Raw genomic sequence first — 27752 nt, 5'->3', positions numbered from 1 at the left:
GGGTTGGTGCACACAAGGATAAAAAGTACCCCATGCCTACGGTTAAATAATGCTGGATCTTTAATGTTGTGGGCCTATTTTTTTGCTGGAGGTCCAGGACATCTTGTTCAGATACATGGTATCATGGTTTCTAGCAAAAACCAACAGTTAAAAAAATCCAAACCTGTCCGCTTCTTCTAGAAATCTTATAATGGGCCATGGTTGGATCTTCCATCAGGACAATGATCCAAAACAAACATCAAACTCAACACAAAAATGTGTCACTGAGCACAAAATGTTAAACTCTTTCTACGCTCGCTTTGATGGTAATCGCGGCAGCGCGACTCCGGCGAGTGACGCGTCAGAGAGAGTCCCTCAGAGCAGCAACGGTCACGTGATCTCTGTCTCGGAGGACGAGGTTCGGAGGGCACTCAAACGTGTGGATGTCAGGAAAGCTGCTGGGCCGGATGGTATTTCAGGTCGTGTTCTGCGGTCCTGTGCTGATCAGCTCGCAGGGCTCTTTACATCCATATTTAACGAGTCCCTTGCTACATCTGTTGTCCCCACCTCCTTCAAACGATCCTCCATCATCCCTGTACCTAAGATCAGTAAACCCTCTTGCCTAAATGACTATCGTCCAGTGGCTCTCACATCTTTAGTCATGAAGGTCTTTGAGAGACTTATTAAAAACAACATTTGCTCCTCCATTCCTGACACTTTGGACCCTCTTCAGTTTGCCTATCGTCCCAATAGATCGACTGAAGATGCCATCTCTCACGTCCTTCACTCCTGCCTCACTCACATCGACAGCAAAAGTGGGAACTATGTCAGGCTGCTATTTATTGACTATAGCTCAGCCTTTAACACCATAGTTCCCATTAAGCTAACACACAAACTCCTGGATCTAGGCCTGAATTCTTCTCTCTGCCTCTGGATTGAAGATTTCCTCACTGGCAGACCCCAGGCGGTGAGAGTAGGCCAGTTCACCTCCACCTCCATCACCCTGAGTGTTGGAGCTCCACAGGGCTGTGTGCTGAGTCCCCTGCTCTACTCTCTCTACACCCATGACTGTTTGTCCACACACCGCTCCACCTCTATCATCAAGTTTGCTGATGATACTGTTGTCCTGGGTCTCATCTCCAACAACAATGAGACGGCATACTTGGACGAAGTGGAGCAACTGACATCATGGTGCCAGGACAACTGTCTCTCTCTGAATGTTAACAAGACCAAAGAACTGATTGTGGACTTCAGGAAGAGACAGCATCGGTCATACTCCCCTCTCATGATCAGCGGGACACCGGTAGAGAGAGTGAGCAGCTTCAAATACCTGGGTGTGAACATCTCCGAGGATCTGACCTGGACCACACACATCCAGACACAGGTGAAAAAAGCCAGGCAAAGACTGTACCACCTGCGCCAGCTGAGGAAATTCAGGGTTTCACCAGCCATCCTGAAAACTTTCTATCGAGGGGCGATAGAAAGTGTCCTGACTCAGTGCATCACAGCGTGGTACGGGAACAGCACCAGTCACGACTGCAAAGCCCTGCAAAGAGTGGTGCGCTTATCCGAGCGCATCTCAGGCTCAGCTCTCCCGTCTCTGCAGGACATCTACACCAAACGCTGCAGAGGTAGAGCTACTAAAATCATCAGAGACATTAATCACCCTGCAAACTCTCACTTCACCCTGCTGCCATCTGGTAAGCGCTTCCGTAGCCTGATGGCAAAGACTGAAAGACTCAGGAGGAGTTTCTTCCCCCAGGCCATCAGACTCCTGAACTCAGTCACGTGACTTCACTTCACCCCGCACACGCATAAACATCCAGTTTAAACATTAACATCCACATACTGCCATTGCACTGCACTTTACGTTCCTATTTTTACTGTGTAACAACCTGTAATAACCTGTTTGCACATCATACTCCTGTTTGCACATTATACTCCATTTGCAATTATACCTATTGCATGCACATCATACTTCTCTATATATAAATATATATATATATATTTTATGTTAACCACTTATTTTTAAGTCTACAGTTTCTCACTTATCATATCCACTTATTTTATATTTTATATTTTTATTTTATTTTTTTATTTTTATCTTATTTCCTATTTTTATCTTACTTGATTTATTTATAACTCTACTTATGTTAATACTTTTTATTCTAATTTTATTCTATTTCTATTTTAATTTCCCCTTGTGTTCTTGTAACTGTTATTTGCACTGTCCATGGAGCGGACCTGTTTACATTTCACTGCCAGTTGTATATTGTGTATATAACTGTGTATGTGACAAATAAAACTCTTGAATCTTGAAAATGAAGCTTCTTCCATGGCCGTCCCAGTCTCCTGATCTGAACCGTACAGAAAATGAGTGGGGTGAACTGAAGAGAGGAAGCACCAACATGGAGCTGGGAATCTAAAGGATCTGGAGAGATTCTGTATGAATGAATGGTCTCTGATCTCTTGTCAGATGTTCTCCAAACTCATCAGGCATTATAGAGAAGACTCAGAGCTGTTAACATGGGGAAAGGACGTTGCAATAATTGGGTACAAATAATTGTGACCAGTATGAACTATAAAAAACATGTATTTCAAAATTAGATTTTCCCCCACTTTCAATTGTTTTACTTCAATGAAAGGTTAGGTTTTTTTTTTTTTTTTTTTTTTTTTAATGAAAGATCAAAAGGATAAACAATGCAGATTTATTTTCACAGCTGCCTTTGTGAATATTTATCAAGGGTGCCAATATTAGTGGAAGGCACTGTAGTTATTGTTATACTTATCTTTGGCAAGCAGCGAGGCCGAGGGACTGTGAGAACTTGCCACATTATCTTTATAGTTATCATTCTTGGTGTGAATGGGTCTTAAAGGCCTATTCACGCCGCACAGACAGATGACGACAGACGGCAACAGACACTTTGTCGGATAAGTGTGTTACCCCAGTCTGTTAGTGATTGAACATGCTGAATTGGAGTTAGAATATCTGAGAAGTGACGTGCTGTAATCTGGTGAACATCGCCATTGGTCTGCGTCTGTCAGACTCGGTGGAGTGATTTGGACTTAACAGTTCCAATTTTCCTTTACATGTAACAGCATATGGGTTTTACAATCAGTAATAATGACATGAATTCAATTTTTTCAATGAACTGTTGCTTTAAAAGGTTAATTTTCAGCTGATATACAGTACTGTTTAAAAGTTAGATTTTTTTAAGAAACACTTTATTCAGATGAATGCATTAAATTGATCAAATGACAGTAGAACTTTTACAATGTTACAAAAGATTTCTATTTCACATAAATGTTCTTTTGAACCCTAAAAAATGTGTCACGATTTCCACAAAAATATGAATTAACATTAATCGTTTCCAACATTGGTAATAATAAGAAATGTTTCTTGATCAGCAAATAGCATCGAATGATTTCTGAAGGATCATGTGACACTAAAGACTAAAGTAATTATGCTGAAAATGTAGCTTTGCCATCACAGGAATAAATGAGAAAATACAACACCGTTATTTAAATTATATTTCACAATATTACTGTATTTTTATCAAATAAATGCAGCCTTGAACATAGGAATATTCTTTCATTTAAAAAATCACATTTATATAATCTTATTTGTTTCTGAGTATTTATTAAAAACCGGATTGAGAGGCAGATATCTCTAGGAGACGCTAATGTTCCTTTTAAGTGTGAGTATAAGTTTCCTCTATTAAAACTACAGCTGTGCTGTAATAGTGTTGCAATCACTAAAGTGTTGGAATGGCGGAAGGAGAGAGAGAGAGAAATATGCACATACAGAGCGGCCTACAGTGATGAGTCATGTCCTGCAAGTTTCTGCTCCTTTTTGGCTGTCTGTCTGCTTTTCATTAGAGCTGCCCGATATCTACACCACCACAAAAACCCATGGTCATTACCTTCATGACGCAAACGGGGTGGCAGACACTACAAACTTTCCCTCACGACTCTCTTCACACTGATCGATATATATTCACAGATATGTCAATTATTCTCAGTGAGAGAGGTTTGCAGCTGACAGGTTTGTTTTGAACACTGGGAAAATGGGATTGAGCTAATCCAGGAGATTACTTTGACTCTGGGGGGATTACAGGCGTCTCAATCTGCTTTAAATCAGGAACCTGGAATAAAAGCCACAATATTACATCTATTGTACCACACTTTTCATCTCTACTTTACCTCAATATCTTTTATTATTCTGTAGTATATACACCGATCAGGCATAACATTATGAAGGTGAAGTGAATAACAATGATTATCTTTTCATAACGGCACCTGTCAGTGGGTGGGATATATTAGGCAGCAAGTGAACATTTTGTCCTCAAAGTTGATGTGTTAGAAGCAGGAAAAATGGGCAAGCTTAAGAATTTGAGTTTGACAAGGGCCAAATTGTGATGAAATGACAAACTGCAGAAAACTGCTGGTCTTGTGGGGTGTTCCCGGTCTGCAGTGATCAGTATCTATTAAAAGTGGTCCAAGAAAGGAAGAATGGTGACAGGGTCATGGGCAGCCAAGGCTAATAGATGCACGTGGCAAGCTACAGTAGCACAATATATATATATATATATATAATGTATCACAGTTTCCACGAATATTAAGCAGCACAACTGTTTTCAACAATCAACATTGGTATCTGTGTATGTATATCCATATATGCATGTCATGTTGCATGTGTTCGTTTTTTTATCGATCCTTTTTTTTATAATAATGTTAAATTTTTACATTACTTTGTTGTTAAAGTCAGTATGAAATCAACCTGCTTTGGCTCTGAAATTACTTTACTTTTGGAACAGCTACTTCTCATCATGAGCAAACCAATTCTTAAAGAATAAATTTAGGTCACGCTCTACCCATTTTTGTCTTATTGATTATTCAGATTCACAGAAATATTTCACTCTACAGAAGTAAAATGAGCTACATATGCTGTATACAAGTTGGCAGCATGTGCCGGTCTAAATATTGGAGAACTAATTCTAGTTTGTATGTGTATTCTAATAAAGGATTCATTTACTCGAGGGCCGTTCTGTAGGTAATTGAAAGCCCAGCTGAAGTAGGCCTAAATACAAATGTGTGCCGTTCAGATTGATTTAATTAAGATGCTTTTGAAGTCCAAATGAAATCGATGAGAAGACTGTTGACTTGATTTTTTAGGTCATGTCCCAGGCGGAGGGCCAACAGAAGAACCTGGTGAATTCCATCGAGTCGTTGCCGAGCCGCGGGCCGCTGTCCTCCCTGGATCAGGACCTGCTCTTGCTCAAAGCCACGTCTGCAGCCACACTCAGCTGTCTGGGAGAATGCCTGAGTATCCTTCAGCACAATGTGTGCCAGGCAGCCCAACACATCACCCACAGCCACACGCAGGGATCGAATACAGGCAAGAATATGGCACTGTCTATCTCTTCTGAAATGTGTGATGTGTGTTAGTTTAGCGTGCCAAAATGTGTTCTCTTGTTATATAATATATAATATTATAGTCTGATTTATAGTATTGGAAGCTTCATTTGATGTTCAGTGTCCACAAATTTTGATAATAGTCAATGTATGATAACTGATATCATCCTATGTGCAGATAACATCTCTACTTGGTCGAGGCCCAAAACTGCCCCAGAAGACTATGTGAAGAATGGAGAATTGGCATGTAACAACACCTCAACTAGACATCAGCCTCACTCCCCTGTTCATAGGAGCAAAGAACGCCTCAAAGACGCGGAGGTACGCACAAATATTATTACTTTTTATTTTATTTTTTTTTATTTTTTTTATTTCACTTTTGGACAGTGTTACTTTAGAAAAGGACACAGATATATTAAGTTGTTCCTAGCATCCTTTATATTTTTGTATAGCAGTTGCTCACATTTCATCTTATTATTAATGTTAAAGACAGTTGTGCTGCTTAATATTCTTGTGGAAGCTGTAATACACGAATGTACTTATATGTAATGTTTCCAGTGCTGTATAAAGACCTTACATAATGAAATGTTATGTCTTTATTACCTTAGAATGAGCCATTTCTATCTACATACAACCGCAGGTCCCCTTACAGTGAAATCGCCATTTTGCACCGCCATGTTTCGACAGTAACCCTAAACGGACAAACTTCTCTATAGAGCGCTAGCTACTCCTTGCTGTCTCAGATGTCATTTTTGTCATGTGTCGGGCACCGTAGCTTCTCTACGTGCATCGAAAGGGAGGGGTGAGTGTAGATGGTTGCAATTCACAACCTCACTGCTAGATGCCGCTAAAATTTACACAGTCCACCTTTAAAGAAGCTCAGTGAATTCAAGCGTGGTACCGTGATAGGTTGCCACCTGTGCAATAAGTCTTTTGTGAAATTTCCTCGCTTCTAAATTTTTCTACGGTCAACTGTTAGTGGTATTATAACAAAATGGAAGCAATTGGGAACAACAGCAACTCAGCCACAAAGTCATAGGCCATGTAAAATCACAGAGCGGGGTCAGCGCAACATGAGGCGCACAGTGTGCAGAAGTCACCAACTTTCTGGAGAGTCAATAGCTACAGACCTCCAAACTTCATGTGGCCCTTAGATTAGCTCAAGAACAGTGCATAGAGAGCTTCATGGAATGGGTTTCCATGGCCGAGCAGCTGTATCCAAGCCTTACATCACCAAGAACAATGCAAAGCGTTGGATGCAGTAGTGTAAAGCAAGCCACCACTGGACTCTAGAGCAGTGGAGACGTGTTCTCTGGAGTGACTGAATCACACTTCCCTGTCTGGCAATCCGATGGATGAGTCTGGGTTTGGCGGTTGCCAGGAGAACGGTACTTGCCTGACTGCATTGTGCCAAGTGTAAAGTTTGGTGGAGGGGGGTTATGGTGTGGGGATGTTTTTCAGGGGTTGGGCTTGGCCCCTTAGTTCCAGCGAAAGGAACTCTTAATGCTTCAGCATACCAAGACATTTTGGACAATTTCATGCTCCCAACTTTGTGGGAACTATTTGGGGATGGCCCCGTCTTTTTCTAACATGACTGCGCACCAGTGCACAAAGCTAGGTCCGTAAAGACATGGATGAGTGAGTTTGGTGTGGAGGAACTTGACTGGCCTGCACAGAGTCCTGATCTCAACCCAATAGAACACCTTTGGGATGAATTAGAGTGGAGACTATGAGCCAGGCCTTCTCGTCCAACATCAGTGCCTGACCTCACAAATGCGCTTCTAGAAGAATGATCAAATATCCCCATAAACACATTCCTAAACCTTGTGGAAAGCCTTCCCAGAAGAGTTGAAGCTGTTATAGCTGCAAAGGGTGGACCAACTCCATATTAAACCCTATGGATTAAGAATGGGACGTCATTAAAGTTCATGTGCATGTAAAGGGGGGCGTCCCAAAACCTTTGGCAAGATAGTGTAAATACACTCCCTGGACAAAAAAAGTCGCTATTTGGATTTGAAGAGGCAAATACTTAAGAGTCTATGATTGGATCATTATTGCAGTGATTATTATGTTTCTAGCATGTTATATGTTTGTTATAACAGTTCTTCTAACCTTAATTGATGGAGTGTGTAGCTTTTCATTTCTTGTGATCCAATCAGACTCGTAAGTATTTGGCTATTTAATTTTTTTTATTTTTTGGCTGTGCAGTGTATATATAAATGTATCACGGTTTTCTCAAGAATATTAAGCAACACAATTATCTTTTATTTTATTTTATTATAGATGCTACCTGAAACTTTATCTGCCGCTGTCACTGTTAGACAACATTGCTTTAGAAAAATGAGTCTCACATTTAATTTAATTTTGCTTTTGGACTGCTAATAGTTTTCTCATCCACATTTCTGAGGCAGCACATTCTCCCTCGCCTCCTCAAAGAAAACACCCCTGCAATATAGTCATCATTACACCCATCATTATCGTTCTGAAGCTGGCAGCTCTGTGACATGCCACTTTTCATTTTTAATGGGAGATGATCTTTCAGGGGTAAAATCTGTCACTGGGATCTGTTCAGCTTATCTGATAATAGCCCCAAAAAATGTGAATGGTCTCTGACTCATTTAAAGTCTCCCGTAGAGAAGGCATGTCTTTGACAAGTTTCAGAAACGTGGCTTTGCTATTGTACGCACGCCTGCCAGACTTCTGCAGCGAAGGAGTGGAAGAGGAGCACTAATTGGACGTGTTCTAGTTTTAGCATCTGTGGCGGGTGACTGAGGATACCCACAATCCCTCTGAAGCCCTGAATGAGTCAGCCCATCCCTCCTGGAAACCTTTTATCCGCCTGCATGCCTCTGGAGAGAGGCCAGGGCTGCTGTTTCTTTGGTGTAAGCGTATGCGACTGTTTGTTTGCATGCACGCAGTGGCGTATGTATAAATACTGGTTCATTTGTGAGTGCGCCTGTGCCCGAAGGGAGATAATTCATTTTGCGTTGGCTTTGTGTGTGCTTGTCATTAAATCGGCACCCTGTGAGGATGAACATACTCCCAGAATGCAACAGACAGAATCTGTGCTACGTTTTGATATACCCGGTATAATGCATCTAATTCATTTAACATTGTGACTCATATCATTAAACCTTTAAATGACTCCGTTCGCACTGTTGAATGTTAAAAAGATGATCATATCACGATACTGAAGTGTAAAACAAATTTTAAGGTATTTCAAGGTGCTTCCAGCACCAAATGCAGTTTTATAAATGTAACATCAGCATCAACTGCATGGTTCATGGATTATCTGGGCATGAAACCAGCAAAGACAGTGAAATATGCTGATATCTAAAGTCTGAAATGAGTTCATATGAGCCCCATCAATCAATCCCATCATGCTGCATATGAGAGCCTCCTTTTTTGGAAGCGCAGTGCATTTACATTTTCTGCTGCTGTATGGATGCTGTGCCCGCGTCACGCAGGAGTGCTCTGGTGATCTTTATCACACTGTGGATATTGTACCCCTGGAGATACGCAATTATCCGAAGTCTTTGCGCCGCATAATGTGATTGCCATCTCCAAAAAGCCACTTCAGCCGCTGTGGAAATTAAAGGAATAGTTCATCCACAAATGAAAATCGTGTCATCATTTACTTACCCTCATGTCATTCCAAAGTCAAATCACAAGACTTTCTTACTTCCGTCAAACACGGAATGAGATTTTTTGCAGTTGACAGAAGCTCACTAGTCGCAGCAACCAAGAGTGCCTCTCCGAGAAGAAAGATGCTTGTACATTTATATCTTACAGTTGAGTAAAAATCAATGTCACTCAAGTCTTCTTCACTGTAATCGATCTTATCACTAATCGTATGACTGTTAGATCTACTGTGTTAAACACTTTATGGGATATTTTATTTAACAGAATTCACTTTCCAAGAAGTACGACGAACGACTCGTTTGGACTGCAGCATTTTTTTCCGGGCTTTGTGAAGTTATAATGTTACTCACTTAAAGGATTAGTTCACTTCAAAATGACATTTTCCTGACTTTACTCACCCCCATCTCATCTAAGATGTTCATGTCTTTCTTTCTTCTGTCGAAAAGAAATTACGTTTTTCGAGGAAAGTATTTTTCTCCACATAATAGACTTCAATGGCAACCAACGGGTTGAAGGTCCAAATCAATGCAGTTTCAAAGGGCTTTGAAGGGCTTCAGAGGCTCTGCACGATCCCAGTCGAGGAATAGGGTCTTATCGCGACTTCAGTGTTTTTCTTCTTCACAAACTCCATCTCATGTTCTCCTCCAAATTTGAAATTGTCCGGCATCTTTGTTTTATCGTTATTTTTGTAAAGGGCGTTTGATTTAGTCTGCACGTTCGTTTTAACACCGGGTCGGTACTTCCACCTACGTCACGTGTGTGACCTTTCCAACGTGATGACGTAATACGACATGAAGAAGAACAACACAGAAGTTGCGCATTTGTGGTTAAAAAGTATATAAATCGTTTTTTGTTTTTTTTAAGAAAATGACTGATTGTTTTGCTAAATAACACCTTATTGCTCGGCTGGGATCGTGCAAACCCCTCTGAAGCCCTTCAAAGGCCATCAAAACTGCATTGATTTGGACCTTCAACCCGTTGGTCGCCATTTAAATCCATTATGTGGAGAAAAATCCTGGAATGTTTTCCTTAAAAAAAACGTAATTTCTTTTCGACTGAAGAAAGAAACACATTAACATCTAGAGAAGACAGTGTTGCCGCTAATGTCAAAGAGACGCTGTTTTGTCCTCCACGTTTCCAAAACTCATTTGAACACTGTTCCTGAATATTATAACGTCAACATTTATCTGTGTGCTGCACATTTTAACAGCTTCCAGATTCTAAAAGAGCAAAATGCAGGCTACGCACAAAAGCTTCTCCAGAAATGTAGCAGTTCCCACTTTGTTGGGACAATCTGTTGGTTTTGGCTCCCAACTTGTTAAAAGTATGTCTCATTATTTGTTTACTGCAGCTTTTGTAAGCTCTCGCTTTTGTAAGGCTGTTCACCGCCCCTTAGGAAAATTAACCTTGGTTTTGTGATCGATTACTGTTTGTATTACCATAGTTTTCAGACAAATATCATGATATATAACATTGTATCTAAAAAAAGAAAATTACAACAAAACAAAAAAAAACCACCACTCTGAAACATCTTGTGAAATCCATGCTGGCAGAGTCTGTGCGTGAAATCAGTTCTGGACAATCCTCTTGTTTGTAAACATTCTTAAGTCTGAATCAAGCTTGAATTGGCTTGAAATTTACGCCATCCTTAATATTTACCTCTGAGTTGAGCTTACGGTTATGGTAAGGGGCGTGACATTTCCCCGAACACATGCTAAGCTGTGCCAATCACAGCCCATTTCGTATTACAGAAGGAGGGGCTTCATCAAAAACGGAACTAAACGGCGTGTTCAGCTCAGACTGGGGAGAGCGGTGCTGTAATAATGTAAAATATGTGAAAAATAATGTGTTTTTTGAACATCAAGCATGAAAGCATATTCTAGTACACCCCAAAAACAAAATCAAGACTTTGTAAAAGGGCATAACAGGACCCCTTTCAAAGATATAGCGCAATATAAAAGTAGTCTGCATGATTTCGTAAACAATATTTCAGACTTTATGTGAAGTAAAAGTCATTATTCAATGAAAAATCTATCCTAGCTCTCAATTGCACATTCGTGAGAGTTCATGTGGTGATGTATGATCCACAAATTCATTTTTGATGAATCAACTCGCTTATAATCAATTAAATAAAAAAAAAATGTAAAATACATCATTTTAAGATTAAAAAAAGATGCATGCATGTCATGTGACTATTAACCTAAATCAGAGAACAGTGAACATGTCAATATGTTTTAAATTATTGAAATACTTTCTTAAAATCTAAAGTATTTCAAGTAAATAATGGGGAATCCCTGATTTATATGCTTTTGCATAGTTTTTAACACTTTCCCTATTAATTCTAATCAAAACGAGTTACTAATACAATAATTCTCCCGTAATATTTACAACTGACCTTTCAGATGCATCATGTCCAGATATTTTATTTTTATTTAAAACAGCCGTCCAGTTTTGTTATATGATCAGATTAGTTGACCAGATCTAACTGCTGTATAACATTTGACCTAATCCGTGGGATATGTATTTAAAATGTGATTTTGTGGATATCCTACTTTCTAATTAAAGTAGACTCGTCAGAATGTATGATTACTTATTCTACAAGAGTTTGGGATATTGTAATTCATTTTGACAGACAGGGCCATGGGTCGATGGCGTAGCTGCCCACCCGATGAGAATCGCCTGGCCGGTAGTTCAGCCAGAACAGTTTAAAATTCACAGGGATTGCTCAAGGATATAGGGAACACAACGAATGATTAGCCAAGCGATTTATTCAGCAGCCGTCCCAGTGATTCTTCATGTCTGAATGCAGAAACAGCAAGACATGCTGTAAAACAACAGTGCCGCTCGAGAGGTTATAAATCTTGGCTGCGTTCGGGGGTTGGAGACTTCTCCTTTATCACCGCTGGCCAAATGCCAAAGCGTTCGTCTGAGTCTTTTAATTGACAAATATGTACCTTTGCGTGTGTTTGAATGCCTGCAGATTGTTTTGCTCTGATGTAAATGAAACATAACACAATCTTTCGTGGCAGATTGCCTATTGTTTTCTTGATTAGAATGGTTGTACTTCTTCGTAATGACCAATAGAGGAAGGCAGAGAGCAGAAAAGATTGCAGTGATTGAAGATTGCAAGTGAACCGCAGAGGAAGGCAGTCACGACTATAGCAGTCACGACTGAATAAAGCTGTCTGGGAAGGAAGTGTAGTAGGTTTGGGTAATGTACACACAGCATTTAACTGGTTCTTTTCTTAATACAACGTTTTTATTGGATTTTTGGACAACTGGGATTGAAATGAGGCTGTCAGCAGTATCATCTTAGAAAGGAAAGGGGGAGAGAGAGATTTCAGTGTCTGTTCATGGTCTGACAGCTCGCTCCTCTGTGCTGTCAGAGGAAAATAACAGCAGCCGAACTACAGGGAACAGAAAAACAAAACCGAGCTATGAGACATGGCCCATCAAGCATACATATCCCAGATGTTTGACAGGAGAGGCAGCGGTGCAAATGCTTGTCGAGAATCAAATTGGTGTGTGTATGGGAGTTTTGTGTCCCTCGGGTGAGGTGTTTGTGTGAGTGTGAGAGAGTAGAAGGCAAACATCTGTCCTCGTCACTGTTGGGGCAGAAAGGTAACACAACAGGGAAGGTTTGAATTTGTGTTCTTGCCTGGAAATGGGAAAGCGGTCAGTTCACCAGACAAACTGGGCCACGGCTAAGACAGGTGTTAGTGGGGATGGACTCATTTATCGATTTGGTTCATATTTTGATTCCAGTAGTTCTGATTTACAGGAATGGAGACATCCAAGATCCAATGGCTTTTTTTGTGTAGTTAAACTCCCACAAGCACTATTATTACAGTTTTTCCTTTCCCTTTTTTTGCGGGTAACACTTTACAATATAGGTCTCATTTGTTAACATTAGTTAATGCATGAGCTAACATGAACTAACAATGAGCAATACATTTTTACCGCATTTTTAACCTTTGTTCATGTTAGTTCACAGTGCATTAATGTTGACATACATCTTTTGATTTTAAAAATGTATTAGTAAGTCGAGATTAATATTAAGGTTAAAAAATATGTAGAAGTATTGTTCATTGTTAGTTCATGTCAACTAATGTAGTTAACTATTGTTAATGAACAAACCTCATTGTAAAGTCTAGATATTTTTTTTAATATCTAAATGCGCTTTTAATAATTTTCTTAAAGCTACAATATGTATTTTTTCGCTGCTAGGGGTCGCTAACCTCTTTAAAACAATAACAAAGGCGTAGATTGATGACGCAGTGAATGAGTGTGGAATCATGGAACTAATAATGTTTCTGGAGAAATAATGTTTCTGGATGAGTGAATGCAGTCATGTTTTTTAACATGGTATTGAGCAGGGCGCGATTACTAATAAGAGACCGATAACAGCGCCACATGCGTGAGTCCCGGGGCATATAAAGAAATGAGGACATTTCATTCTACCAAACTACCCGTGCCGCGAGTGCTGAATTACTACTCATACAGGTCAGTTTATTTGACCAATTAAAATTGTGAAGGAACTAGGGGTGGCACGGTACATGGAAAAAAACGGAACCGTTTGGTTCGCTTGCCTCGGTTCGGAGTGTGTGCGTCGCACGGTTCGACGCATGCGCAATGTATCCTCGTACCCGTATGTTTTCAGACAGTGGGTGTCCTTTTCGCACGAAATAAGAGGTGTGTGTTTGTGTGGACATACAGTAAAGTAAAAGTGGAGTGCTGCAGGTCACGTCACATGTAGAAATGCAAGTGGGAGAGATAAGGAAGGCTGCTCGGAGTTGTTGGAGGATGCACTAGCGTCGTATAGCAGGAAGGGCAGATGCAGTGCGGAGAGCGGGAGCAGCGCGTGCCCGTTGCGCATACACACACTGACAGTGTTTGTCTCACGCAGCTGAACCGCGGCATTGTGTATTGCAAATACAGACAAATATAGTCCATTCTGTCACATTTTCTGGTGTTCTCCTCCGACCCCTGTCTGTCTCATGCTTTGATTTATGATGGGTAGCATATATCTGCTGCAAATGCGACCGCGTTCCCCTCTGTCTCATACACGCATGCATATATAACATGTTGTATATAAGTAGTTCACATGATAAATGTAACATTTAAAAGTTAAGATATGCTTTTAGTTTTAATAATTTAAACATGTCTTTGAGGTTTGGGCAAAAACTTCTAGCAGTGTTGTGTTTTCGTGTATTTAATTTAATTTTTTCACAGCGCTGGATGTCATATGGTGATTGTGAAACACGGAACACTTAATGGTGAAATTTGTTAATAATTAAAGCCACAGTGCATTGTTCTGATCATAATTGATATGATTAAAATGAAAAATGTTACGCCAATGTGTCGGAATCGGTAGACAGCCAGTTAGGAAACAACTTAATATAACAATTTTTTAATGCTGTATCCTAAATTGTGGATGATTAAGCCATATATACCATATGCTGAAGTACATTTCTGGAGTGTTAACGATTAAAAAAAACAACAGCAAGAACCGTACAGAACCGAAAACCGTGACCCGAAAACCGTGATACGAACCGAACAGTGGGTTTTGTGAACCGTGCCACCCCTAGAAGGAACGCAATGCTGTTTCACTTGGTCTACACTATCTAAACTGCATTTGAGTGTGTTGAAAGTTATAATGTTAGTTTGTTGGCTGTATGAGACTAGCAGTAAGCTACATCAACAACCGCGAGACGTTATGCAGTTGTCCACGTCTGTTGCCATGGTTTCTATGGCAGTAAAAGCGGAAATCGAGAGTAATGCGGATATGACGCCAATGACAGACGACTCCCTCACACGTCCCGGTTCCTTGGTTTAAATTGCAATTTTCTCATGATTTACAAATAGTTGAAAACATTTGGGAAATTGTAAGTACTCAACCAAACAAAATATATAACACTGGCCTATAGTGGTTTTTGGATATTTTACTGCAAAAATCCTACATATTGCACCTTTAAGTACATATTCTTGTAAAATTGTGCAAAATGTGCCTATAGTGGTTTTTGGATATTTTACTGCAAAAATCCTACATATTGCACCTTTAAGTACATACATATTCTTGTAAAATTGTGCAAAATGTGTCAATAATTTATCACTACATTTAAATTATTATTTTATAAATGTATATCAATAATATAAGTTTTAAAATGTGAAAAAAGTTGTATTTAAAATTATTATTATTATTATTATTATCAATATAATATAAAATAATATTAAAAGTTAAATGTAGCTTGTAGTTTACTTTTAAGTTTTTAAAATGATGATGATTATAATTATTATTAATATTATTATTTTATCAATGTAAACTAATATTATAATAATATTTTGAAATTAGAAAAGTAAAATCTAGTGTTTTTTTAATATATAAATTGTTGTTGTTGTTATTATTATTATTATTATTAATGTATCAGTGTAAAATATTATTTTAATACTATTTTAAAATATAAAAAGTAAAATGTAGTTTGTAGTTTATTTTAAAATTTATAAATTATTATTATCATTTGTACACCAGTTTAATGCTACTATATATACATTTTTGGATAAGACTGGAATGGTGAATTCAAATGGATTGACTTGTTCATTATCCTTGTATTCATTCCTGCGATCTGTTTGTTTCTCCAGACAGTTGTACTGTTATTTGAATTCAGCGTGGTAGAGTTCATTAAAGGCTCTTTGTCTTAGCAGCGTGGTTTCATCCTGTTTTCAGTGCGTAGGCACTCCCGTTAACTACGTCCCTGAAGACAACGTGCTGCCGCTGATTATTAATTCATGAAGGTGGTGCTGTTTTAAAACACTGCACACCCGTGCTGTTTTTTTCAGAAGCTGTAACATGATGTCAGGTCACCTGACCAAAGTCAGCTGATTTTTTTGATCGGGCCCTGAAAAGGAAGGTTTCCAGAAACGGTGTTTCCTATTAATTAGGATTTATCATATATATATATATATATATATATATATATATATATATATATAATCATATAATAATGATTTTTTATCATTTAAAGTCTAAGCATTTTTATAGGTGCTTCCCAACGCTTTTTATCCCCACTGTATTTCATCTAGAGTGTATAATAGAGCTAATTGTATTCTGCATAAAAAGCATCTCTGTATGCTAAGACGAAGCCTGGAGCCAGAGCTGTACTTGTGTTGTGTTTGTGAACTCTTTTAAATGCAGAGTAGACATAGCAGAGTATAATCTGGGATCATACCAATGGCCAATGTGAAATCTATAGTCCACACTTAATCCTCTGACCAGGGGATTTTCTCATTTTCTCTTCCCTTTTTTCTCTCTGTTGCTCATCGCACACTGACAATACTGCTGTTAGTATTTCTGCAGTATGAAGCAGGGCTTTTTTTATTATTAATAAGACATTTTTAGAGAAAATTGAATTAAAATGCAAACTTTTAATTTTCTGAGATTATATGTGGCCGTCATATAATGAGGTCTTGTAACTATATATCATGCTACCGTTGAATCGCTTACCGTTGAACAGTTTGAAACATTTCATATACTGTTATTTTAAATAAATAGTAGGCAGTATTCTGTGTATACTGGGCAGTATTCTAGTATTTCCATTATGAACATAGTCATGCATACACACACTAGGTTCAGGAGGTTCCTGTGGAGTCATGTGAGGATCAGACCATGTCATGGGACCTCATGGGGATTAAACACATCATCTGAAATTACACTGAACTCATCACACTCTTAAACATACTGTACTAACATCATGGCGAACACTGGGTTTTATTTTCTTATTTTGACACTGCCATAATTTATAAGCTACCATTCAAAAGTTTGGGGTCAGTGAGACTTTTTTCTTTTTCGAGAGAAATGAATACTTTCATTCAGCAAGGATGAAAAATGATAGTCAAGTCACCTTCATTTATATAGTGCTTTTTACAATACAGATTCATTAGGTGATACACAGTGATAATAGGAAATTAATGGAAGAAAGATTGTTTTGGCTGTACAGCAGCTATGGAAAAAAAAAGTTATTGTCCAGCTTAAGTACGTTTTTGATTGATTTATTTCCGTTGAAAAAAATCATTAGTTACAGGCCATTTATTTACTTTCAGGCCACTTACATAACAGCATTTTTATCTAAAATAGAAAACTTTTAATGCGTTCTGACCGTTCATTTGCATGGCAACAGTTTTTTGTGGCTTGAGAATGCAAACTTTGAAATAAGTTTTGAAACAATACCATTATCATCTTCGAGTAAACTTAAAAAACGTGAATCTGAGAGAATGGTGACGGCATTACGTGTGTAGGCAAGCGTGTTTGAATACGTATGTGACCAGGTGTGTAGTTACTTGTCTGGCATGCATAAAACAGCATAGGTTTTTCTGCATGTGGACCCATGTGAACGGGAATCATTTTGATAACGTTTTTATCTGTACAGAGGGAAAGAGAAGGGAAGGAGGGGGAGAGTCTAGTTGACACGGTCTCTGCTGACACTTCAGGTCTGCGTTGTGGTCGTGTCTAGGCGCAGTTCCACCATCTGATCTGGATACGGCCTGGATCCGGCAGACCACTGTAAACCTTGGGTTAAACAGAGAGACTAATATAAGCGTAAATGCAATTCTTCTTATGATGTAACAAGTACATCAGGTGTTATGGGAAGTGTTCCCATTCCGTCTGACATAGTTAATGCAGTCTAACAATCATTTAACTGATATGAATAATAGAAATTGATAATGTTCTATGTGTATGCCAGGTTAAAGATTTACGTTTTTAGTCTAGATTTAAACTGACAGAGTGTGTTTGCTTCTCGAACAACGCTAGGAAGGCTGTTTCAGAGTTAAGTGCTAAATAGGAAAAGGATCGACCGCCTGCAGATGATTTTGATATTCTAGGTATTATCAACTGGCCAGAATTTTGAGATGGCAATAGACGTGAAGGACTATAATGTGTTAAGAACTCGTTCAAGTACTGGGAAGCTAAACCATTTAGTGCTTTGTAAGTAAAATGTATGCAATGTTTAACAGGGAACTCTATTAATAAGAACTCTGGCTGCTGCGTTTTAGATCAGCTGGAGTTTATTTATTGAGCGTGCAGGGCAACCACCCAGTAGAGCATTACAATAATCTAGCCTTGAGGTCATGAACGCTTGAACTATCTGTTCTGCATTTTGCTTTGAGAGCATAAGATGGAAGAATGTGGTTTTACAGATGCTAGAAACGTTGCTTTCAAATGAAAGATTGATATCAAAGAGCACACCCAGGTTCCTAACTGACGACGAGGACTTGACAGAGCAGCCATCGAGTGTGAGACAGTATTCTACTGTAGGTTACTACGTGCTGATTTTTTTGTCCAATAATTAGAATCTCTGTTTTTTCAAGTAGTAGGAAATTACTAGTCATCCAACTTTTTAATGTCAGCTATGCATTCCGTAAAGATTTCTATTTAAAATAATGTTCTTTTGAACCCTTCTATTCATCAAATAGTCCTGAAAAAAATGCATTATGTTTTCCATAAACATATTAATCAGCACAACTGTTTTTACCTTTGATGATAAGAAATGTTTCTTGAGCAGCAAATCAGCATATTAAAATGATTTCTGAAGGATCAAGCGAAGACTGGAGTAATGATGCTGAAAATTCTGCTTTGCCATCACTGGAATCTATTGAAATGCTAATTTAAAGTATTACAGTACATCCCCAATGCACCAAGGTTTTTTTTTAAACTTTTTATTTGGGACTTGTAAAAGTTCATGTTAGTGCTGGTATGTTGACTAGTATTGACGTAGTGACTAAAGGGGCTGTTTGATGACTGAAGGTAGAACCGAAAGTGACTGGACACTCTAAATAAGTATACCTGCACTTTGAAAGTTCGAAAGTCTTTAGTCAGACTGAATTTTTCCAACGTGTCAAGCTAACTGCACCTGTCCTCATCGTTGTGTGCATGCTCTGAGAAACAGGTGATGCATGTAAAAGTAGGTACAATTGGTTGCATCGTAATGGGGGGCGGGGCAGAGGTGAAATTGGTGTAAAATGCACTATGAAAGTGAATGTGTTGGGAGTCGCTCTGTCAATACGAGGGTCTCAATTTGAATCTTCTTACCAGTCATGATTTCCATCTATTCACAGTAATGTCTCTATTCTTCATGGTCCTGAGCAAACAAAGCTTGTGAAGTTTAGCTGTATTTTAAACTAGCGATCTGTGCGAGTGAGAGAGAGAGAGAGAGAGAGAGAGATAGAGAGTACAGGCTGGCGAAGTGGGAGGGAGCAGAGCTTCCTCCGCTCGGGGACAGCTGGGCAGCAAGATAAGAGTGTCAGAGTTTGTGAGAGATCGTGAAAGAGAGAGTTTTGTGGATACCACCACAGTGAAAGTATGAGATGAACACCCAAGAGCGTATTTCTGAACCAGCTTTGAAATGAATGTAAGTTTGAGTTCATTTTAATTATTAGGGCAGCATGTTTATCCTGTTGGCGAGAGGGAGGGGTGACCCTTTGGATTGCTGGTTGGGAGGAAAGTTGGAAACTTCATTCATTGTTGTAATGTTTTCATATTGGTCCGGTCCTATTGTTTTGCCAGTTTTTAGCCTATGAGGACTCCCAGTGGAAAATGTCCTAGCTCAGAGTCAGAGTTTGCGTTTTAATAGCTTCTATATGTATAAAGTAAATGAATATAGGAGAAATTTAGGAAATCTGAAGAGACCCTTTTTAACAGAGTGTGATAGAGCCATATAAAGATAGCAATGCTTCGATAATTTGGTTTTGGGACAGTTTGATGAGAAATACTTGAGTTCATATTGAAATCTCTGGCTTTTGATCGTAGATTTTGGTAAATTTGAGCACAGTTTGAGACATTAGGGCTCTTCTGAAACTTTAAAGGAGATGCGTGAGATTCCTCTATTTTCTTTCCATTCAATCTCATTGTTTTCTAGAAGAAACATCAACGGACCGTATACTCTGTGTATTTAATTAGCTTTGATTTGATTTGCATAAACCGTTTCTGCATCCAACTTTTGGCTTTTTACTGTTGCTACCAAACAGTCCAACAAAACAAAACCACCCAACTGAGCCTCCACAGAGAAAGAAGGACACAAATCGTTTCGAATGTCCTTGATCCTTTGCAAACCATGCAAGGACAGTAGGAGTTTATTGAACAACATGCCAGCATGGAACATTGTATTTAGTATTGATGATGCATTTGTGTGTATAGATTTGTGGATGGGTGACCTTGCATGTGACCTTATTCGCATGTGTTTATTTAATCATATCTGTGATGTCGTAGAGGGAAGGAGAAAGTGCTCTTGTTTTATGAAATATTCAGGTGGATCACTGCAGCTCGAAATGAGGGCGTTCCATCCGGCACGATGAGCTACCATATTTTTTCTGGGAACACAATATTCCCTTTTTACCATCATTAGAGAACACAAAAGGGAAGTGGAAAAAAGATGATAAATGGTTTGCAAGAGAATCTAATAAAATCTAGCCATAACGCCACAGGCAATGTGCCCAGTCGTAACTGTTACCTCGGGGATTACGGCTAGTCCACAAAACTCTACTGTTTTACTTTACAGTCTAATCATATCGTAACCCATTTAGATCCCATCTGCTGCCCCTCAGTTACTTACATTTGTGTGCCTTGGAAAGGAAAAAAAGAGTGATCCACTGAGAGAGCTCATCTGCTCCGCTCATCTGTCAACACTATCTACGTAGTGCCCTTAGAGGAAGGGGCTTTTTATTCACTTCCCATGAAGCTTTGGGGCAGGCGCTTCTGGACCACTTCTTTACATTATGCATTAGGAACAATGTAACGTTTTTGCATGAGCGATTGCAGGAGGTACCAACTACATTAGCCACCCAAGACTGCATACAAATGCACAGTTGCCTTGCAAGCAAAGAGCATCTGCCATTTGGAGAGAGAGAGAAAAAAATGGTTTAATATAATATTTAATATAATCATATTTTTTCAACTATTTTACATGCAAATACGGTACAGGCAAACTAAATATAATGATGACAACTTAAAATGTATTTAAAATCCACCATGTTCTCTCTTTTTAGTTACATTTCTGTAGTTAAAGGAGTATTGAAAGCTATTTTCAAGGAAAAAAACATATAATCGACTTCCTTCAAAAGTCAAAATTGTCTGTGGTTACTGACAGCATGATATGGAAGCCGGTATGACGTCACTTTGTAGGCCAACCGGCAGTTAGCATCACACTGGTTCCCTCTAGATAAACCCAATAGGATTTTTCCATAGGCTTTTGGATTATCACAAAAACAAGCTCTGTGATCCACAAAAGTTTATGATACTTACAAAGCCTTAATGCATCTGCCAGAAGTAAAAAGCTAAAGGTAGGCTATAAACCACGGTTCCGCGATTTCAACGTCGTCATCACTAAGCTTCCGACAACTCTTTCAGTTTTTATCTCAAAACATTTTCCCAGAAAGCTTGAGTTAGACTAGTTTATAAGAGCACAATTATGAGCATAATCAGGCTGTAAAAGCGGACTGAGCTTATGTTTTCGGTGTGACCATGTTAAATCTCCTCGACAGCTTCTTTAGTCCCATTAGCCTCTTGTTAGCAACCGCCTTTTTCAAGACATGTAACAGCTTAAAAAAAATCACAAGTGGGGTAATACTGATGTATTTTATGTCATAGATTAATGTGGTGAACACAAGCTCAAGACACTATTTCAGCTATTTAACCAAAACCCCATTCAAAAAACCCATTGACTTTGAAACGAGGGAACAGGAAGTGCTAAAATGCTAACTCGCTTCCGCCTTTGGCCTACAAAGTGATGTCATACCTGCACCACTCTATTTGTGCCACATACAAATAAAAAACAAAACAAATTACAAAACAAAAATTATGCTTTGGTAAATTACATACTTGTAAAAAGGTAAAATTATGAGATAAAAAAAAAAATCATAATTATGTATAATATTTTCGATTTTATCTGGTAATCTGATAAGGCTACGTTTACACGGCAGCAGAATACGGTTGTCAATCCTGTACTTCATTAATACAGTCACGGGAGTGACAACCGCTGCATTCTATAACCAAACTCGCACCCGTACATTTTCCGCACTCACAACCGCATTTCTTGTTAAACCGGAGCTGTGTGTCATCTAAAGGTTTAGATACAGTCACTGTTCTCCAGTTTTGTGTTGTACGCCTGAATCAAATGCCCCGTTCTCCACCCAGAAATAAAATCTGCTGTCATTTATTGAAGATTTGATGGATGAACTCGCAGCTCGAATGGACTCTTGTCAAATCAAAAGTGATAAGGCTTTTCAGTTTTATGGACGTCACCATCTTGGATATTACTTTGGTCACTGTCGCTGTGGTTACTGGTAAGAGAATACAGGCTCGACTCCCGTTACACATTCATACAGACAGTATTCAAGACGCTACTATAAGTTGCTGTTTGAACGGGACATTTCAAGACTTATACCCGTAAATAAATGCGTTTGCCAATCCCAAAAACTGACAGTGTGAACATAGCCTTAGTGTCTCATTTACCTTTTTTTGTTTGGTGGTGGTGGATTTGAGCTTTCATAGCATGCCACAGATGTGGTGCACAGAAATTAGGTTTAAATAAATATTTAATAGTAAATCACAAGTGATCTTTGTTCAGTAACATTTGTAAATTGTCTGTGTGTGATTTGCAGAACTCCAGCCCAGAATCGGTGGACTCCAGCGAGGAGATCACAGACACAGACGATAATGAGGAGGAAGACCTCGGAGTCTTAGATGACCAGAGGAGCATCATCCTCCATCTGCTCTCTCAACTCAAACTGGGCATGGACCTCACACGGGTACACACACACACACACACACACACACATCTGGTTTGCTATCTTTGTGGGGACTCTTCATTGACGCAATGGTTTTTATACTGTATGAACTGTATATTCTATCACATTACACTAAACCTACCCATCTCACAAAACTTTCTGCATTTTTACTTTTTCCAAAAAAACTCATTCTGTATGATTTATAAGCTTGTTTCTTCAAGGGGACCTCAATTTAGGTTCCCACGGTGACACAAGCCCCCGTGAGCCAGTGTGAATTCAGGTTGAAGTCCCCCCATACACACACACACACACAAAAACACTTGCTGTCTCACCCAAATTAATCAAGTTAAGGGGGCTGAAAGAATTCGGCCATTCCCTACTTCATTCTATCACTATACATCATTCTTCCTTTTCACATACAAACAGGAACCACTCAAGACTATTTATCTGCTCTCAATCTCAGGGAACAAAGGGTGGGTTTTCCAGCCTTTTATGATTTGGAAATGTTGGCAAACACTTGGCAAACACACACATATTTGGAATATTTTGGAATACACAATTAATAGTCAAATGTATATAATTTATACCAATATAATTGGTTAAATTATTGTATTTGTATTATATAGTGTTTGCTTTTTTTAGTTCTTTCGATGCAGTTTTAGTAAATAATACATGAAAAAGTATGCAGTTAATCACAATTGAATATATTGACAGATCTAAAATAAAGTTTTAAAAATGCAAAATGTGAATATGTTGTAAATATAAAAATAATAAAGGTGTTTGGTATGTCTTAATTTAGAAACAGTGCTCAGGTGATCTAGTTGTGGATAACTCATTTCCACGATCTCATACTTCTTTCTATGTATTGTAGTCTTGCATGGAGATTGTCCAGTCTCAGACACAGATTGAGAAAGTACCTGTCACGGTTATGTTCTGTTTTGGCTTAGTTTTGTGCTCCCAGTTCCTGTGGTCATTTCCTTTCTCCCTTAGTTGACCTAGGCTGTGTTTGAAATCGATCGAAATTGATCTCCTGAGTATTTTGGTTTATTTTTAAAAGATAAATTCTTGGAATTTGACATTCTCCTTCATTTGATTGAATTTGATTCATCATTTGATGAAACCACGCTGTTACAGTACCATGCTACGTGCAAGGAATATTATTAACATAAACGCAGCTCAGTTTCATAATTATACTTTACGTAATCAGTTAACAGGATATGTTATCTGATTTGATGTTCCTATTCGTCCTCGTGATTAGGAATCTAATGGACCGATTCAAGCGTGTCGAGAGGTGACATGATATTATTATTCTAATTGCGATTCATCAGCCTCAGGAATGTCTCTGTGTTGTTTTTTTGATATATGTTTCTCTCTCTACTACCTACAGAGGAGTCTTTGTTTAGTCTCTCTGATATAAACATTTCCTTCTGGGCTTGTGTTTATAGTTCAGCAGGATTTGAGCAGTCATTTGGATAGCTCAGATGATGAGGTTCAATGATGTGTGTATGTGTACTGTAGGCCTCAGGGGGAAGGGACAGAGCATTAATCTATGGAGTCAGAATATGTGTTACAAAGACAAGCATAGAGTTATAATATTATCTTTGAGCACCAGAAATAAGGGGCGTTTACTGACATTACATCACGTTGCGTAGTTAAATAATATAAAATATTATTTTCGCAAAATTACAAGAACAATATGCTCTTTTTTATATTGTTACAGATGTGAGTGCCATGGTTAATCACAGCCATGCTGGTAACATTTGAAAAACATACAAGTATAATATTATTTTTATACATAAGTAAAAAAACAAACAAACCAACAAGCATACTTTGAGTTGGTAATTAAATTAAATAAGTAATTACTCCACAACCGCAAAAAAAGTGCGTACTGTATAGTGTGAATATGTGTGTAATATGAATGTAATCTGGACATACTACATTTTCCTACCAGCGTCAGTTGTGTTGCTTCACTTCCAATTCACAAATCCTCTCCCATGGCCTCATGGGATAGTAATGTGTCCATCTTATGCACACTTCAGATTCTCACTGGAAGAAGTAGGTCATACAGTTACTTTTTGCCTACTCTTTTACAAGTACTATGAATTCAGACATACTTTTGTTGTCACATACTGTTTTTCGCCTACTGTATGGTAGGAAAGTATGTGATTTCAGAAGCAGCCAGACACTTGTTTCAGTCCTGAAAGAATCCATGTTTTTGAGCGAATCGGCTGAATGAGGGATCATAAAAAGAGCCACTCACTCATAAAAACTGTCACTTATAGACGGCATGCATTGACGTCACTTTCCCGCCGGAACTTGCCCTCTCAGCCGGACTGAGTGGCAAAAGAACCTGCTGCATGAATGGATTTAACTGGGGAAATCCTGAAAATGCGAGTAAAACAAATGATTATAAGTTTAAACTAAAGGTTGGACTCAATATAAGTATTCCTTACAACGTACCAAAGATCCAGTGATCCATGGATATTGACATCCAGCCAAGAATCGTGTTTCCTGTGCCTGATTTTGACGCCGGGGAAATACATGAGGCAGATTTGCCTGTGAACACTTTATATAAATACAATATAGGTCTAAATCCAGGTGATCACTTATATCGATATATATATTGTCAAAACTTAAATCGTTTTGATATTGTTTATTTAAAAACATCAAATTACGCAGAATATAAGATGGTAAATATTGAATTGAGTTGTCAGTACAATATGATTTTACCCCAAAATTCAACATCTTTACACAAAATGATAACTGCAAATCCACGTTTCGCTGCCAGGAGTTAATTTGTTTCTGTGAATTGCAGTGATCCATTTGCTTCTCTTTCGGCAGTCTGTAAAAATATACCTCTGATTTCTTGTCAAATCTATTCTCAAATCTCAAAGCTCTTTCCAGTTTTAGATGTGTTTAGATGTGCATTCGCACTGTAAACCATTGCTGCCGCTCATTCTTTTTGCCACTCAGTGGATATAACCATAGATATAGATAATAAAGGCTAGATGTCTTACGGCGGAGTCTCTAACGTCATCACCGGCGGCCATCTTGCACAGGCAGGGCTCTGTGGTACCTGATGTAAGGCGAGTGATCTTCATGAACACAAATACTCTTATCTCACTGAAATCTTGACGGATTCACAAATGGTTTGGTTTCTTACAAACGTTATTAACGTGGCTATAATTATGGATGCTTGAACAAATTACGAATCATTTTTCATTTATGCAGTGTCATAACTACATATCTGACGTTTATAACAAACCAGACACAAATTGAGCAAGTTATGGTTATTTAAAAAGTGCAAGCACCATGTAAACAATGTTACGAGTGAGCGAGCTGACTGTGACAAGATGGCCGCCAGATGCGGACGTCGACCTCCATTGGCAGCACGGACGAGACATCTAGCCTTTTTGTATATCTATAGGTATACCCGCAGTTACTCAGGCCGACGGTGACATCACGTGCATACGCATACCCTACTGGTGAAATTATGTTAATTAATTGATTAATGTACAGAGTGATACAAAAAATATAATCTAAACATATTCATTTTGTGATTTCATTTGATACAAAATGCATTTAAGGACCACATTCAACAACATCCGTGAAATCTTTTCTCACTCACATTCAAATACCATCAAAACTGTATGTATCCACAAATTGGTCAGATAATGTAGGCCTATATCTTTTCTTCTTAGGTGGTGCTGCCCACGTTTATCCTAGAGAAGCGCTCCCTTTTGGAGATGTATGCCAACTTCATGGCCCACCCGGATGTGTTTTTGGCCATCACATCTGGCGCGACGCCAGAGGAACGCATGATCCGGTTTGTGGAATACTACCTGACCGCTTTCCACGAGGGTCGTAAAGGTGCTGTGGCCAAGAAGCCTTACAACCCCATTCTGGGGGAGAGCTTCCACTGCACATGGGACGTACCACGAGACAAAGTGCGGCCCCTCAGGACTACCAGCTCAAGCCCAGCACCTGCGGCTGTTCATTCCGCCCAGACCACCTCCAATGAGGGGTTAGAATCTTACCGGCTACGCTTCGTGGCTGAACAGGTGTCCCACCACCCCCCAGTCTCTGGATTTTACTGCGAGTGCAAAGAGCGCCGGACATGCGTCAACACTCATGTTTGGACAAAAAGCAAGTTCATGGGCATGTCCATAGGAGTGTCAATGGTTGGAGAAGGTGAGTTTGTCATTTGTCTTTTGTTCGTAGTTTTAAAAAAATATATATATTTAGACAAAATAGTATACTTTTAATATTGGTTATTAACTGTTGATCAACCATAACATGAAAGCAATTATATAGTCTTATAGGTGCAACAAAAAAAAACTTTAATTTATAAAAAAAAATATATATATATATATACGGTGTAATTCACAAAGAAAGATAAAAGAATGTATTTGTTTAATAAACAACTAAGTAGAGCAGGATTTTGGACCAATGAGATTTCACAGTGGGCATGGCTATTAGTGCAATGAGAATTCAGTTCATCCAGTTCAAGATCTTACGAGTCTTTGTTTTCAGTCTAAACAAAACATTTATAGAAAAAGAAATACTAATATATTTTCTTCTTAGAAGTATTTATTTATTCATAAAGTTGTGTTTTGTTTATGGCAATCGTTTGTCTGCTGGGATCATTGAGTTTTGTTCATTACTGTTTGATTAAAGCCTGAGGGTTTGCTCATTCAGGCAGAACTGTTTTTCCTCCGTCCCCTCAGATGCGTGTCCAAAGAGCATACTGTTTCCAGATCAGCTGATTGTGGTTAGATGGGTGTCCGCCTCAGGGCCTGTGATATTTACTGGTGCTTATATCACAACTCCATCTGTCTCCCGGAGTAACAACAGAAATGTACTGCTGTTTGAAAAACTCTCCCCTTGATGTTTCACTTCACTCACTCTGATCTGCTTCGCTCTGATCCCAAAACTGTTGA

The 27752-nt window shown here is 38.7% G+C and overlaps 1 protein-coding gene across 2 annotated transcripts in view; it reads left to right on the top strand.

Annotated features, from left to right (window-relative positions):
* The window catches only part of osbpl10b (oxysterol binding protein-like 10b), a 72449-nt gene that overhangs the window by 30329 nt on the left and 14368 nt on the right, over nt 1-27752 (top strand). For both annotated transcript variants that reach the window (XM_079836591.1, XM_079836590.1), the window contains 4 exons: nt 5155-5377; nt 5573-5715; nt 22687-22833; nt 26514-27003. In XM_079836591.1, the coding sequence (XP_079692717.1) occupies nt 5155-5377; nt 5573-5715; nt 22687-22833; nt 26514-27003 (1003 nt within the window). The remainder of the gene's footprint in view (nt 1-5154; nt 5378-5572; nt 5716-22686; nt 22834-26513; nt 27004-27752) is intronic.

Source organism: Gobio gobio, assembly GCF_949357685.1.
Source record: "Gobio gobio genome assembly, chromosome: 15".
In the NCBI taxonomy this organism is placed as follows: Eukaryota; Metazoa; Chordata; class Actinopteri; order Cypriniformes; family Gobionidae; genus Gobio; species Gobio gobio.
The sequence above is the reverse complement of the archived record's forward strand: the minus strand, read 5'-3'. Positions and strand labels throughout refer to the sequence as shown.